The sequence below is a fragment of the Heptranchias perlo genome, chromosome 36, assembly GCF_035084215.1.
Source record: "Heptranchias perlo isolate sHepPer1 chromosome 36, sHepPer1.hap1, whole genome shotgun sequence".
Taxonomy (NCBI): Eukaryota; Metazoa; Chordata; class Chondrichthyes; order Hexanchiformes; family Hexanchidae; genus Heptranchias; species Heptranchias perlo.
This window is the reverse complement of record NC_090360.1, coordinates 21,452,259-21,469,585: the sequence shown is the minus strand read 5'-3', so window position 1 is coordinate 21,469,585 and position 17,327 is coordinate 21,452,259. Positions and strand designations below refer to the sequence as shown.

Here is a 17,327-nt window from a genome sequence, read left to right as displayed (position 1 = left end):
CTTTGGCAAAGCCAGCTGAGCACTTTAATGGTTATAAACGAGACTGAACAACATTCTATAACACTCATAAACCAAGAGGCTAATCAGCATGGAGAATAACCAAATATAATACATTGCCAAGTGGATAGGAGCACATCCTGATATAATATTAAGACAGGAGGTCTCAGGCTGTATTAACTGTGCTGAGTTAACTGATGGTTGTAGGGCAGGGTCAGGGAGCTTGAGTTGTCCTCAGTACCACTGAGCTAGGGAGGGGGGCAAAATCAGCCAGGGTACCCACTCCTGGTTGCTATCCAGTGACCTCTACTGGAAAATGCATGTAGGTGAATGCTGAGTTAGGATAGGATCGGATTTGGCTGTGATACCTTCCAGGGATGAATAGCCGGCCAATACTCACTGTCAAGGCTCAGACGTGAATAAAGGCCACTCGAGCAAGGTATTGGAGGGCAGCTGGTTCCCCACAGATCTGCAGCCCAGTGAGAGGAAACATCTGGTGGGAACGGGGAGACAAAATTGGGAAAAAGAAAAATTGTAATTAAAAAGAAAGTGCGTAATCTCAGTCTGCACATTGAATCTCTGACAATGAAACTGAAAGAAATATAATTATTAGACTCAATATAGGGGGTTTAGGGCAAATTATATGTTATTGGGTTTGAGAAAAATGACCAGTTTTACCCTATACAGTGATCCTTCAGGCAACCCCTTAAGGACGTTAAGAGGTTAGCTTGGTTAGAAGACAATAAGCAGCTTAGTTCACTCAGTTAGACTGCCTATGTTCAAGGGCCAAGCAATTTTCTACCCAATTTTCTCCCTAACGCTCGATGGCTACAGTCCCACAAGCAACGAAAGTCCTCCAGTACCTGGCCCAGGTGGCCATGCTTACATGTGTGAGTCTAGCCTGTGAACGTCCCACTCACTGGAGCCCTGGCTGATTTTTCACCTCTCTAGCCCAAGGTGCTCCAATTGGGTCCACCAACAAACTCATCGAGGTCCGGAGAATAAATCTGGGGCCTCTTCGATCTGGATGGCTCACTATCCCACCCGGCCGTACGGCCACCCAAAGAAGCCATAGTCCGGTCAGGTCAAGCATTTTAATTAAATATTGGGCTCACCCCACTTTCGCAAGTTGCCAGAGAGCTGTTGATACCAGTGAAAATTGAGGCCCAGCATTAGCCATTGTGTGAGAAAGGATGGGGCAGGGCCAGTAGCTCAGCCAGCAGTAGGTTTGGGTTAGAGACAGCACCAGAACCGGCCAAAGTGCAAGACAGCCATTTACTTTACTCTTTGTTCCAGCAGGCATGGGACAAAACTAACTTGGCAGTTGGTGCTCTCTGCCTCCGGACTGCAACGTAATGGGGCATCAGAGTATGCCAGGCCACCGTCCATTCAACTGACTTCTCCTGAGCTGCCCCTCACCCCACTCAATGTTGCCAAATTCACGTTGAGGCTACTGACCAGCCCCAACCCCAATGGACTTGCTTTATTTTAAAACAAGTCACACAAAATAGAGGCCAGAAATGACTGGTTGTGATATTAGCAAATAAATACATGCGTATGATGTTACTCTGTCACAGTAACCCAGTGTGTTAATGCCTTCGTTAAAACAACTGGTATAGTCATTTGCCATGAATGTGTTAAGTTTGGGTACAGTTTCATATATTTATATGTGTGTGTACACACATATATATATATATATATAAAACATGTATGTGTGTGTATATGTATGTGTGCAGCATATATATATGTGGGCATGTGTGTATGTATGTGTAGCGTGTATATACATATATCTTGCATTATACAACATGGCTATTAAAAGTAGTGTGACTGACGGGTGAGACAATCAGCCTCCTGTCTTCAGTTACAGGTTGCTGTAACTCATGTACACCCAGTATTGTTCAAATAGATCTGTGTGATATTGCCGTCAGTAACTGTTCCATTTTGTGGGAGTGTATGCACGGCGTCTCACTGTGTTGTAACTGTAAAATTACACCAATTACCTCGGCCAAGATAATCTACAAATCTCCCCAGTAGGAGCACCCTCTGTGAAAACAAGTGCAAAGCAATTGGACCCTGGCTTTAACTTCTGCAGGCCCTTGTCTTGTTCATCAAGAATCACTCCCTATCCAGACAGTTAACTCCCACATCCCCTGGCTGTGTTGACCTTGAATTCCTCAATGTAGAAACATCCCCCAAAGGCCCATTGGGTAGAGGCACTGCCTAATGTGGTACTGAGCCATGCAGAGCAGGTCCCAGGTTTAACTACTGGTCTGTCCTGAGTTAACTGATCTCAGGTAGGGGAACTACAATCTATCTTATTATTCTTGAGCTGGAAAGGGGGAATCTCAGCCAGGGTTCCTGCTCATGCCTAGGCTAATATTTGAAGAATGACTAACTGAGGGAGGTACCGAGGGCTTGCCGCACCATTGGAGCTGTACCCCAGCCACAGGCAACACTTTCAGGGGAGGAGGAAAGGAACTGGGTGGGTGGGTGGGTGGGGGCTGGAATTAATAACCTTACTATACCAAAGGGCTAATTCCACAGCAAAATCAGGGCATTAGCTGCCACCTCCCCTTGTGTTCACCAAGAATCGTACTATACCAGAGGGCTAATTCATGCAGCCCCTAGTTTGTTGACTTAGGATCCCCCACTAGAGCAGATGGCTGCTATTGGTGTTGATAAGCTAGTCTCAAAGCCTGGATTAATACACTGTAAACATTACCTGAATTATTACAGTCAAATTGGGGGATAATCTACTTTTTACAAATGAAAATGAGATATGGAGCAAGTGGCCCTTTCACTTTTTCAGATCTGGATGTCATACACTCCTTTTGCCTCTGAGACTTTTCATTTGAATCCAGCCTAGGACGAGTGGCTTAATATCGCCTCTAATAACTGTACAAAATGAGCCCCGGTTCCTAGTGATTGTGAAACCACAATAGTAACCTGTCCATTGTTTGCCATGAATTGGCAATTTCATTCAAGAGACGTCACAAGGACGGCTGGTGTGAGAAATGGAAAGTGTCCCACTGGTACAGCAAGCGATGCTGGCAGCTTAGTACACCTGGCAACACTCTCACCTCCAGGTTAGACAGATGTGGGTGCAAGACCCACTCCAGAACTTCAGCATATGCACCGGTAATATCCATGGGAGTTCTCCCGATCTGTTGCCTGAACTTCGGTGGAAGGTTGATGGAAATCATGTAGAAATAGTGTAAACAGCCATTTACACCATTCTTCTAGGATTTCTACTAGTTACAGCGAGTGATCGGGAGAAATCCTGCAGACATTTTACCCCATGGTCCAGACTGACGCTCCAGTGCAGTGCTGAGGGAGTGCTGCATTGTCAGAAGTGCTGTGTCCTTTGGATGGGACATTAAACTGAGACCCTGATCATTTGTGCAGTTGGATGCATATACATTAAAGCACATCCATGAAACATTTTTTAAAAATGTATCACATATCTTCATATTAAAGTACCAGTGTCTGCATAAAATCATGGAATCATAGAATGATACAGAAGAAGTCCATTCGGCCCATCATGTTTGTGCTGGCTCTGTAAAAGAACTATCCAATGGATAAGTACTTGAAAGGAAAAAAATTTGCAGGGCTACAGGGATGGGGTGGGGAGTGGGACTAGCTGGATTGCTCTTGCATAGAGCCAGCACGGACTCGATGGGCCGAATGACCTCCTCCCATGCTGTAACCTTTCTATGATTTTAGTCCCATTCCCCTGCTCTTTCCCCACAGCCCTGCAAATTTTTCCCCTTCAAGTATTTATCCAATTCCCTTTTGGAAGTTATTATTGAATCTGCTTCCACCACCTTTTCAGGCAGCGCATTCCAGATCAGAACAACTCGCTGCGTAATAAAATTCTCCTCCACTCACCTCTGGTTCTTTTGCCAATTACGTTAAATCTGTGCCCTCTGGTTACCAACCCTTCTGCAACAGTTTCTCCTTACTTACTCTATCAAAACCCTTCACTATTTTGAACACCTCTATTAAATTCTCCCCTTAACCTTTTTCTGCTCTAAAGAGAACAATCCCAGCTTCTCCAGTCTCTCCAAGTAGAAGTCCCTCATCCCTGGTACCATTTTAGTAAATCGTCTCTTGCACCCTCTGTATGGCCTTAAAGTGTGGAGCCCAGAATGGTTTCACTTGAAAACGTGTGCAGACAAACAGCACAACCCTGCTCTGTACTTCTGGTAGAGCTAGAAATATAGGTTTATGATAGTGAAAGGGTTAAATTTGATACATATGAAATGATTGACATTTCTTCCCGGGTCTGTTTTCTCTCTTACCTATTGTGTGGCCTGGTGCAGTGACTGCTGTCGCAGGCCCATCCGGTGAGGGATGAAAAGGCTGCTGCACTTTGGTCCGAATGATCCTGCAAACAAACCATGAAATCACATCAATTCACCTCAATGATCAGGGCGACTGACTCTACCTGGCCACGGCTAATCTAGTTGTCTAGCGTGTAAGCAGCCGAAGCTCCCCAGGCAGAACTCCCAGAGTCGAAACTGCGTGAGGCGCCTGGATACTGCTAAAAAGTATGTGATTTAATTGATCTGAGGCTCGGAAAAGTTGGGAATTAGTTGCAAGCAAAGTAATGCAAATAGAAAGCTATAAATTATTAGTGACAGGAATGCAATAGTGCTGTAATGCTGCTCGCAAGCCTTGTCCTATCACAGAATACCCTGTACGAATGACACTTGGAATGGGATTCGCCACCATTGAATTTTTAAACTGATAAGTGTGTGAGCCTGAGATTTCACCAAGAAGAAAATGTTATCATCAGAGCCAAAGAAAGAGCGACTGCGGGGACACAGTACTTGCTCCTGAATTATAAAAGCATCCAGCAATCATGTAAAAAGTTAATTTTTATTTAGCGATTTATTCCAGCAATTCTTTTAACCAAAAAAAATATATTTTTATGGGGAATATAAAAGCTCATTTCTTATCGCGATGGAGTGTAAACATTCAGTTAATCAGTAAACGAAAAAAAATCAGTGCTTTAAATATGTAAAATTAGTATATTCTCTCCTCAATGAAAGAGTTTGAGGTTTATAAATTAACTCAAGACTGAGACACACTAATGTTTTGTTAAATAATGCAGATGACCCTTTTTCGTTCGCTATTGTTTTATTCCCCCCAGCCTTTTCCTCCGTTCGCACCCCTTCCCCTTCCGAAGGCATCGACGGTCACTCAGATATGGGCCCCCATGGCACCCGGCAGCCTCCTGTTTCTCGGCCGAGTGGCAACTCTTCATGCGTGACCCTTGACAGCGAACGCTGTGCGCGGCTATTCCACCATGGGAGTTTCACCGTGGTGCGGTGTTGCCCTGTCCTCGCCCGAAGTGCACGCTGTCCAGCGCGGGGGAGTTGTGATCAGGAGCAGGTGCTCCCTTATTCCTAGCCCAGGGCGCTTAGGTTAATTGTAGCACCCCATACCCCAAGCAGCCTGTCGTGAGATAACCTCTCACTACAGCAAGTCATTCCCTCTAAGTTATACAGAACCTTTTAGAAACTGAGCCATGGGGAGAGCCCGCTTTAAATGCATCCTTCTAAACTCTGTTCCCTCTATAATGTTTAAAAGCTGACTTTTTTTCCCCTCCATGTTATTGCGTGACCTCTAACACTTGGGTTCTCTAGTAGGAGTTCATATAAAAACAGTCAATATACATCAAACACTCATTGATTTTAATGGCCACAAGATCGCCCACAATCTCCCTAGTAATGTCCTTGGGGCTACACGACAAAAGCTACAGGACTTATCAAAAAACATGTATCAATATTTTATTTGGATTTTCAAATTCCTCCATAACTGTTATTTGACCTATTGACTCGCGCCAGTCACATAAATTCACCGACTTTATTCAGAATCCATGTCCTCGATATTGAATAAGCAATTTAGAAGGGTGAATTAATGAGTTGGCCGTTGCGGAAAATTCCCTGAAGAAATATTAAAATTGCTTTGAGTCGGAATCAATAGCATCGAAAGAAGGACTTGGTTTTTTTTAATGGGCACCAGCCGCTTGGTGCTAATTCCTGACTGCAATGCAACAACAGAGTGAAGCCTTGTCTAGTTGTAATCTTTAAAAATTCATGCAGGGAGAGCGTTTAACTACAATGTGTACTTGCCAATGTAATGATCTGAGATAATCGTTGTATATTGAATTAAAACCCAACACTGCAAAGCAACGCCCTTTCATTAAGGCGAAAAAAAATACATTTAATTGTATTTCTGCATTCTAATCTTCTGTATAAACACCAGCCCCCGCAGCCAACTAGATTTCTTTCAAACCCACTCCAATTTAATTGAAGCTGAAAAGTTTTACAAACGCTCTCTAATGCGATTAATCCACACTTAGAATGTATCACACACGTATGTTGGAAGCTGCTCGAATCGCCCTTATGAGCGACCACGGTGCATGAAATGAATTTTTTCAACCTTTTTTTCTTCAACACACACTGAAATTTCCCGTGAAACGCTGCCCTGATCTCCAAAGATCTCATTAAAATGTATTGCTGATGCCAGCACTAAAGAGCAGTACTCTCCAAGCAAAGTTCATCACTACATCCCAGCTTGTACCAAAGCACTTTCTCCCTTCCACATTCCCTTTTTCTATCCCTCCCTCTCCCCACAACTCCTTCGAACTGCACCTTGTCATATTTCAGCTCAGAATAAACAACATAAAACAGGTTGCGTTTTAAAATAGGATTTTTTTTTAAATTTAAGAAAACTTTTTTTTTTACACACATCGAAGCTAATGGGCGTCAGTGATTTTTAACGTTTGAAAATTTAGAGAGAGAAAAAAAATTCCAATGCTTTTCTAAACATTGCAAGGCCAGACTTGTTGGGAGTTAGCGGCTGTTCCCGAAGCCTCGGGGTGGCGAAGAAGTCAGCGAAACCCCCCGGGGTGGATGGTGACTGGAGGCTTGGCTGGTTGAGGAGGGGAGATTAGACTTTACTGTACACCGAGGATGGAAAAACCCAATTAAAACCCCCTCCAAAAATAAATGTTGGAGAACAATTGTTTGAAACACCTGTTGAACTTGAAGAAGCTACTTGCAGACACGAAAATAAACAGAATTGATTTTTTGTTCTCTGTATAAAAGTGGATCTATTGAACTAATTTTAATCAAATCACAAACGGATATTTTTCGTCACGGTTATGGGGTGTGCAATAAACCCGTTCCCTGCGAGCTGGCCACCAGCAACTGTTAGTTTTTATTTGATGATTGTTTCACGTCTCCTTAAACACTGTGAGCGGTAAGAAAAAGCCGAGGCAATCGGGCATAATGGACTATCTTTTCCTTCTACCCTCCCCGCTCATTCACGAATTAAATCAGAGGCAAGAAACAATATATTTTTCTTTTTCCCCAATTTCTCCTTCCAGCAATCTGGGAGACACGGAAAGAAAAGTTTCCAGAATTAAACATTCTAAAGGTGTGGATTTACGAAAGTAGAAATTTAAACTGTTTTATGTGTGTGTGCAACAAAATGTAAGGCTTTCGTTTTGCTTAAATTGTCTGTGTAATGATATTAAAAGAGTATCGAGAGACACTAAGGGATAACTATTTCGGTTCGTGGGGATGTCTGCAGATTAATCAAAGGGAATACAGACTGGTCACCGCCCAGACATCAAAAGTAAGGCTGACGGAAAGGCGAAACTGGATGCCCACTGTTTCAGATATTAAATCTTCGCCGGAATGGGACGAAATCCTTCTGCATCTGCTCAGAAGCTTTCTGAATACTTCATTAAGCGTTTCAGTATTTGTCAATTTCAGTAATTTAGAAATCAACCCGCTGAACTGGGTGCAGAGTTGTTAAAATCCGGTTTCAGTTTCCGTTCTTAATTCGGAGACGTTACGGAGCAGGTGTTAAGACGCTGTGAAAGCTATCTTTCTAAAAGTTGTCAGTCTATATTCTTATCAGCAGAAATCGTTTCGGTACCAATAGCGGTTGGTGGGGAATAGTTTGGTGAGTTTTACGGTCAAGATGTGTGTGTTTAGGTAGGAGTGAGCTGGTGATTTCAGTGCAAATGTAGAGGCGCGGTGTGCGGTTTCACATGGTTGAACCTCACTGAACTTCAGACAAAGTGTGCATTCACATAACAAGTCATCTCCATTACTGTTAAAAATGTTTGCATTCCTCTTAGATCCCGGATTCACTATTCGGGCCGTGTACAGCTTTCTAAAGCGATGGGAAATAGAGAGAACAGAGAGAGGGAGAGAACAGAGAGTGAGAGAGAGGCAGATAGAGAGATAGAACAGGGAGAGAGAAAAAACAGTGAGAGGGAAACAGAGAGAAGGAGACAGATATACACACAAAGTCCAAGATTGCTTTGCGGAGATTAATTTTTCTTCTGTGCAATAAGTTTTCAATTTAGCCATGTAAAAGATACAATAATAATCCACCCAAATTATCCGTGCGCCTTTAAGAAGCGGTTTCTGTAAATTCTAATTAAAGATCTCGCTATCCTTGGACAGAACTCTGCGTTTGGCTCCGACTCTGGCTTATTTCGGTACTCCTTTCCCTGGAACTGTCCTTCCTGTGTTCCCATTACCCACGCCGACCGCCCCAACTGGTCTATTTCTGTGTAAACTCCCTCCTTCCCCCGGGGGTGTTAATGGGAACCGATTCCCAGCACCTTCCACTTGTACTGTTAGCTACATCAAGGCACAGGGGAGAAAGTAGCAGCCAGCGTCCAGGCTGCAATCTTTAAATCAACATCCTTATAGACCATCCTTAACAGTTTACATTTCCACCAATTTGCAATTATATTAAAGGGCATTGCATCCGGGTCTCATTTACCTGCTTTTTACTAATATTCCTGTATAATTCACGGCGGTCCCAGGTGAGTTCAGGAAGGAGGCCGGCACTCTTGGCATTTGCTGTGTTTTCATTAGAAGCCCATTTTTCAGAATGAAAATTACTTGTTGGCTAATTGCTTATATTTCTAGCTTACTCTTATTGCATTGTGTATTATATAAATAGACGCTGAGTCTGACGTGCTTAGTTCCTTTGAAGAAGCGTTGTGTTTGGAACTGATTTTTTTTGGACGGAACGTTCAGTCTCTCTTGACCATATCAATCAGACAGATTAATGCTCCCGGTATTTCATAATTGAAATTTCATTTTTCTTTATATAAACTGCCAGGTACTTCCTCTGTCTCTGTCGCTCTGTCTCTGTCCCCTCCTTCACTGTGTACTTGCGACTAGTTAGGTTAAATTGTTCCATTTAATCTTATTATTCAGCGAGGGTCCGTTAAGATCATTTCATCTACACTTGCTTAAATTAACACTTAATATCACACGCATTTACACGATGAAATCAATGTATCAGTCTGACAGACATATTCTTGATCAAATACACCTGCTACATGATTTACCAAATAATGGTGCTGAGTCCTAACTATAACCCTCATTAATAGAATCTCCTAACCTACATCAGTTATTAAATGGAACTAGCATCATTCGCTCGCGTTTTGCATTTATTCGTATTTTTAAAAAAAACATAAATTAAAGCTGTCTATTTATTGTCTTTGGTTCTGGAGGCAGTTGCTCCCCAGTTTCCCGGGGGCTGCTGTACCTGTTGATTGAGCTGACGCTGGGAACACTGTCGTTGTCACAAATCCCCTCTGCCAACAGCCGGTCCCGGATCTCCCAGGCGAACATAGTGGGGTTCTGGCGCTTGTACTCGGCTATTTTATCCACCACTTTCGGGGTTGCAACTTTGGGTTTTGAGCCCCCAATAACACCGGGCTTGATGCTGCCCGTCTCATAGTATCTGATAGGGGAGAAAAGCCAAAGAAACGAAAAAAGATAACAAGTAAAACTTCAGCAAAGATAGGCTTCATTCCCGCACTGGTATAGCGTTTAAACAATGAACAAAAAATTGAATTTGGGCGCTCCTTTGCTATCATTATATATAACAATTATATATACATATATATATTAATTATACAATTGCTGTATCTCTTATATAATTAAATTTAAGGAAACGACAGCAAAACTCGACCTCAGTCGTTATTTACAGCCTCATAAAATGGATATGAAACAGTAAAACGCAAATAAATCAGTGTATGTATGCAAAAGTATTAACCTGTCTGTGTTACAGTCCTCCCTACTCTGAAACAAACCGTCACGTCGCTGGTAGATTAGAAAGCTAAAGGCATCGATGCACATCCCTTTCGGTTTTTTTATGGGGAAACAATTTTAGTAAGGGCATAATTAATATTAAAAATTGACAAGACTTTTAGTACTGGATGTTGCCTTTGATGAAGGAGTGAGGGAAAGAATCAGAAGTTTCTGCTCTTCTCCCGAGTGCATTTCTGCAATGAGAGCGAAATAGAAGGAAGAAGAAAGCCAGAAAGGGGAGGAAAAGATTGGGGACGAGAGGAAGTCAAGATATTGTGCGTGTGAAAGTTTATTTATTCTAAGATTCTGTTCGTTTTATGTGTAGATATTAAAGGTCTTTAAAGGTGATGGTTCATTTCAATCCTCCCTGTATTATCTGATGTGAAACCCGAATCCAGGCACAAATGTCACAGTGTGAATAAGGATTGTACGGCTGACTTTAAGAGTCTTACTGCCACTAACACGTAAAGCAGGCCTCCCAGCCTCAGTGCGTTTTATGGTAAAGAATTGTGCAACAGGGCCAGGTTAGATTGTTAAGACTCATAAACAGAAAAAAAGAAAATAAATAAACTTCGCTTCCCTGTTTGATTTCGACTACAAATGGGAGGTCAAATCTAACTAACAATTGAATACGACACAATGATTCGAATTAACTCCGTATAAGTTAGTTCGGTAACAACATCGGATTAAACCTGGGAACGCTCCATTGTAAACAAAATAACGTCGCTGTGATTCAACCTAGCAGCAATGGTTTAAGTTATATACACCCAGTGTGCACACTTCATAATACAGAGCCAGTGTTTTAAGGTATGCACACCGTGTCCACACTCCATAATAAACAGTAGGTGTTTCAGGGCAAATATGCCCTGTGTTCAGATTGGATAATATTGGACTGTTTTTTACAGTTCACATATGCAATGACTAGTGGATAATACACACACTTTGTTTCCCCCACTGTGCACATTCCCAGTGGCTGCACTGGATAATAAGCTTTTTTTAACTGCGCACATGCATTCACATTGTACAATCAGTGAGTTTAGGGCACTAAATGCTCAGCGTGGTACGGGCAATTTTAAAGTTTCTCCATTGCCCCCTATGCGAATTGCAGCGAGTTTCACTTCGAATACAATGACTTCCAGTTGTCACGTCGGTCAATTATAAATCAAATAAAAAAAATAACTCAGTTACATTAAAATGACAACGAATGGAAAATGAAAATCAGTGAGAGCCCAACAACAATTATTCGTTTGAAGATTAATTTTCAGTGAATTTTAGTGAATTGTGTGTCTGACTCCTGTTTCACAGGAAAAGTGTAACTCATATTCCAGACCGGCATTCAGTTCCCATGCACTGACTTTATCAAACAACAGCTCGCTGAATGCTGAAACATCAGTCATTAAATATATTACTCTGGACCCAAGTTTTATTTTCTAAAAGTTTTTTATTGGTTTAAATGCATCTTGTCTTTCTATTCAGCTTCGTTTTTAATTGTTAAAACACTTCAGTAGTTGCATATATATTTTTTTTAGGAAAACGGCATTCCTTAGGAAAGAAGTGGTTTAAAGCTGATTTGAAGAGACGTGTTACCCCGAAGTAATGGGACAGGTCGTGGGCTGTACTCTAAGGGGACAGAGTAAAAATTAAACTAATGAAAAATATAGTCCATTCGCAAGTCCACCTGTTCTATTAAAACTACAACACTTTGCATAAACCACGTCAACCTCGAAGGCCTGACAACCAACTGCAAATCCTACCACCCTCCCTAAATTTATTCCACTTCTGGTTCACATTTCTTCCGTTAGAGCCGATCTGATCTACTTACTGCTAAAATGTGTGCACATTTAGAAGTGGCACTTCAAAGATATTTAGTATTTTCATCTGGTTTGGTGTTAAGGACAGATTGTAACTGATTTCTCACCTAGCTACCCATCCACCTTCTGTCTGTGAGTTTTTGTGTCCGCGTTTGCACTCATTCGTTTTCCAATTATTTTTGGTACCTCTCTCTCTCTCTCTCTTGATTACTTTTCTCTTTCACTTTGGACTTTTCATCTGTTGTGTCCTGAGAGTCTCGACTTGTGTTTGGTGGTACTGTCCATAATTTTGATTTTTAAAATAGCGTTACTTCACATTCCCGCTGTTAATTGCTCTGAGTTAACTTTCGTTACATAAAATATTTGAATTTTATTTTTAAAAAATAAATTGCTGATCAGTACACGGTTGGAAGTAGGTTGGATTATAAATTGATTTCGTTTTATGGTTCCTTTCACCTCTGGCCAATCTCTCATATTAATTCTGGGATATAATATATATATAATTAATCGGAAAATCTTTCTCTTTGGTGCATTTTTTCTCTCTCTGCTAATTTCACCCCTCACCTTCCCAAGATCTTGCTGACACAGCCGTGGCTGACCCGCAGTTGCCGGGAGATGTCGCAGGGTCTGACTCCCTGGTGTGCCAGTTCCACAATGCGCTGTCTCACCACGTCAGGAAGGGGCCTGCCATTCACAAACACTCCTCCCAGCTGATTCACACCCCCATGCCCTGCAAAACACACACAACTGAACTCATCCCAGGTAGAACTGCAACCTGAAAGAGAGAAAAAAAAAGAGAAGGGGAAAGAAGAAGAAGAAGGGAGGAGTGGCAAAAAAAAGAAGCAAAAGAATGGAACAGGGAGGAAAGGAGGGGGGGGGAGAGAGAAAAAGAACGAGAGGAAAAAGAAATCGAAAGCATGGAATAAAGAAATTACATATATGTGGACACGAGTGGCAAGACAATATAATTCACATATTAAATTAAATATAAAGGCACATGAAGTGCCATCTTTTAAGACTATATTATTTTCATTTACTGATTCATTTTGTCTTTTAATGAAAACAAAAGCACATATATTTATAGAATAAAACAAAATTTCTGATACCAGCTGCCACCCGACTAAATTCAATGTATCTATTATAATATGACGTGGCAGTTTTAGCTAGCAGAATTATCCAGCGTAACTTTGAAAAATGAGAATGATATGACTTTTTTTTTACAATAAAAAGACTATATATAAAACTTCGAAATAGGTTCCATTTTTTTTGTTTTCGAACGTGTGTTGATTGCATTGTGTGTGAGTGTGAGTACGTGTGTGAGAGTGTTTGACGGAGCAGTAAGGCGATCTGTTTACTGAACGACACGCTGGTATTTGTGCGGAAAGGGTGGATAAAGCTACAGATTACAACAGTGCAGGATTCCCTCGCTGCAGGGCTTCATAGAGCCCGCTGAAAATTCCTCTGTCTCCGTTTCCTCTGCTTCTCCTATTGTGTGTGTGTGTGTGTGTGTATCCCCTTTACTGGGGTACACGGATTAAGCATTCTCTCATTGCCCTACTCTGAGGGAGTCTTAACAAGACAGTGCATTTCAGGGAATGAAACGATTTGAAAGCCAATAACATTTTAGGCAATTTTAGTACCGGCACCATGAAGTGAGAAGGGCTAATATATATATATATATAACTTACAAATGTATTTCTATGTGTCATATAGAATGCATATATCTATAGGTGTTAATGAACAGCAAACATACGTTATTATCTGTATGAGGGACGCATATACTGGACACAAGTTAATTGGATGTATCAAATGTTTACATTTAAATATTTGTTGTGTAGACATTTCATGTAGCCAGTCCTTAATATCAATTTATTTTACTTGTATGTTATGTTGTATGTTATAGTTTTTAAAAAGCACAGAATGCGTGAAAATGATCTGTTATTGATTGCCGATATGCTGTTTAATAGCGAACGGGAAGAATTATATCAAACGCCTCGGTATATTTACAAGACCGTGTCATTCCCTGAAACAAGAGCGACACGGAGCTTTCACGTGAGCGCACGATTGTCTTCTTGTTGCTAATGTACTTGTTCGAGGTGATTTGGAAGTTTGTTATTTGTGTTTGTGTAGGAGTGACCGTGGTATTTCGGCGGATCACAATTCCTCCACTTCAAACAGTAACTTATCGATGCGAGACGACTTCGCCAAACTCTCAATTGCCCTCAAATCGACCCATGTCGGAAGATTATAAATATGGATTTTTGAAGGAGTATCTTGAACAGATTTTTTTTAAGTCTCTCTTTCTCTCGCTCTCTCTTAATCTTTCTCTCTTAGAGTCTGGCCTATCTTCTAAAAAATATTTTATCTTGGTTCTATTTTACTCAATTGTAAAAAAAAGTTAAAACATTTGCTAATCTATCCTATCAAATAATACTAGAAGCGCAGGGTAAATATTTGCTAATGATACTTGTTTATTCGCAGTTATCCTCGTCTCTCCGATATGTGGTTTGAAGTTACTGTCTGGCAAAACTCCTATCAGATTCGACATCAATAATTTAAACTAGCTTTGATATCTCAGATTACGGATTATTTGAAAGCCGCATCATCAAGGAAGGATTAGAATAAATAATTTAAAAACCTTTTACGCTGTAATATGTTAGCGAGTCTTTTCAGTTTTTTTAAACCCAGGGTTCATTTTTTTAAAAGTAATAACAAAATATGAATCATTTTATATTTTGTTCAGCCTTGTTCTGCATTCTGTCGAGGTTAGAATGGTTTTATTTGTCAATTAAATATGGTACAATATATATTTAATCTGTATATCTATCTACCTATTTATAAATAATATACAGATCTATGCATGTGTTTCTGCAGTGTGTCAGTTTTGGTTTTAAGAGATTTCTACTAATGCTATAGGGCCCTACACGTGGTTAACGGTGAAATTAGACAGCGGAATAACGCGCGCTTCATAAATCTGTTTATAATAAAAAGAAAGTAAATTAATTTATTACAATTTGAACTCTCGGAGCCCTTTTCAAATTTAATTCCAAATGTTTACCCACTTTAACAAGCGAATGTAAACAGCTGGAAGCCGGGAAGAAAATATTTCGCAACCCCCTACCTGTATATTACTGACAATAATAGCGTGACAACGCGAATATTAGTGAGGGCATTTGTGAAAGAAAGTGTGTTAATATATGCGGCGAGAAAAGCATTCGCTCTCCCTTTGGTATCAAGCCGAGGAGTGCGAGGAAGAGGAAAGTTCACTCACCTCCTTAAAATATAAGCAACTCCTGGGAGTTTTAATCAATTTGCCTTTCTCGTACGATTATATTTTTACCTTTTTAATGTTCTTCAAATACTCGTGTAATATGTATCTGAAATGAATCTAAACAATGCGTAAATGTATATTTGGATCTAAGTGACATTTTGACAAGTGCAGTCCCCTTCCGTCCTTTTAATACTCGCCGTGTTATAAAGTGATGTGTATCTCGTTATATTTCTGCGTAAAAAAATACAGTAGCAATTTTAAATAGAAAGGTTTATTAATTTGCGGTTTGCAGATCTAATATTTTACTTAAAATAGGTTTTACTGGCGTTAGAAAAAAAAATACAATCAATCGCCTACTCACTGTGCATAGCTGAGAAAGGGTCTGCTTTGCAATGTATATCCATGAGTGCCAACGCTACAGAAATGAAGGGGGCTGATTCCGCCGTCTCGTCTTTTAATTAAATGCTTACGTTAATGCAGAAAAAACATTGACTGTAAACAAGAACAAAAAAAAACAAACAAAAAAAAACAACTTCTTTTTTCTCCCCCTTTCAGTTGTGGCGACGAGCCGAAAAAAATAAAACTACTCCTGAAAAGAAAGTTAAGTGATTGGCGCCCCTTGTCCTCTCTCACAGTCCTCTGCACGGAGAGATAGGGGAGCGATCGGCAATCGGACAGGTGGGACGCATGTCCGTCCACTTTTCTGAGATGTTTGTGGAGCAAATAGCATCAGTCGGAAACCAAGGCTCGGATTTATAGACTGTTTGGAAAAAAACGCTCACGCAGTGACGGGAATTGAACGCGCGATACGTCGTTTTGTCAGTTTCACTGTCCTCTGAAAATTCTTTACACCTTCACTCAAATCCTTTCTTTTCCCCCTCTCTCCTCAAATGCGACTGGCGGTGCCTTGGTTGCGCCAGTGGAACAGGCCGATCTGCAGGATCAGAGGGAGGCGGATGAGCCAAATGGACCCAGAGAGCGTGTCTCTGGTTAGTTGCTGGTGCTGGTTGCAGGTTTTGAAGTGCGGACTGAAGCCCGGGCTCTGCGTGGTTCTCTCTAAAACCCTGCGCAGATTCCAGCCACTCCAGTCCCCTTTAGAAAGATGGATGACATGTCAGACAAAGGCAATAGATTACAACACTTTGTGATTCGCCAACGCAGATTGGACCCCAAATGAGGAGGTCCCGTGATCTGCCACTCTGAGAGTTACCATTCGCAAACACACACACTCACATATACAACACTCATATACACACACTAATACACACACACTCACGTATACAACACTCATATACACACACTAATACACACACACTCTTACATGTACACACATATACACACACTCTCACACATTCACATTCACATACACACACTCTCACATATACACATACACACATACACACACTCTCACACTCATTTACACACACTCACTCACATAGGCACACTCACTCATACACAAACACACACACACATATACACACACTCACATAAACACACACTCACATACACACACACATATACACGCACACACATATACACACACTCACATAAACACACACATAAACACACACATATATACACACACGCACACATACTCACTCACATATACACACACTCACTCACACAGACACACTTTCACACATACTCATACACATACACACACTCACACTTTCTCACACACACTCATACATATACACAAACTCATACATACATACATATACACAAACTCTCACATACACACATATACACACACGCACACACTCTCACACTTACACACATACACACACCAAATCCAGATTCTGAGTTTCGCTTTTATTTGGGGAAAGTGAATTCGGAAATAGCCCGTTTGATCTCAGTGAGGCACATGCATAAGTGGAATAAGTAGGCAGAGCTCAGCCAATTCTCTTTTACTCTGTGTCTTGCTGTATTCCCCTCCAACATAGCATATGCATTCCTGTCTATTTTTAAATCGAATTCTGCGGGAACAGTCTCTCCCTGTACATCTGTTTGTTTTAAACAGATTGACTCTTTATTACAATCAGCCTCTTCCAAAGAAGGGTATATATCAAACGGCAACTATGGTGCCTCCACTTTACGCGACGCTGT

At 41.1% G+C, this 17,327-nt stretch overlaps 1 protein-coding gene across 7 annotated transcripts in view; it reads right to left on the bottom strand.

The window, feature by feature from the left end:
- The window catches only part of LOC137304189 (paired box protein Pax-2-like), a 181,109-nt gene extending 164,805 nt beyond the window's left edge, over positions 1-16,304 (bottom strand). For 2 of the 7 annotated variants that reach the window (XM_067972716.1, XM_067972715.1), the window contains exons 1-4: positions 15,583-16,303; positions 12,515-12,725; positions 9,592-9,789; positions 4,299-4,384 (exon numbers count right to left, since the gene is read on the bottom strand). In XM_067972716.1, coding sequence (XP_067828817.1) covers positions 4,299-4,384; positions 9,592-9,789; positions 12,515-12,725; positions 15,583-15,625 — 538 coding nt within the window. In that variant the 5' untranslated portion in view covers positions 15,626-16,303. Of the gene's footprint in view, positions 1-4,298; positions 4,385-9,591; positions 9,790-12,514; positions 12,726-15,582 lie in introns of all 7 variants that reach the window. The other 5 variants (XM_067972714.1, XM_067972717.1, XM_067972718.1 and 2 more) reach the window with 5 other exon arrangements.
- Positions 16,305-17,327: the final 1,023 nt, after the last annotated feature.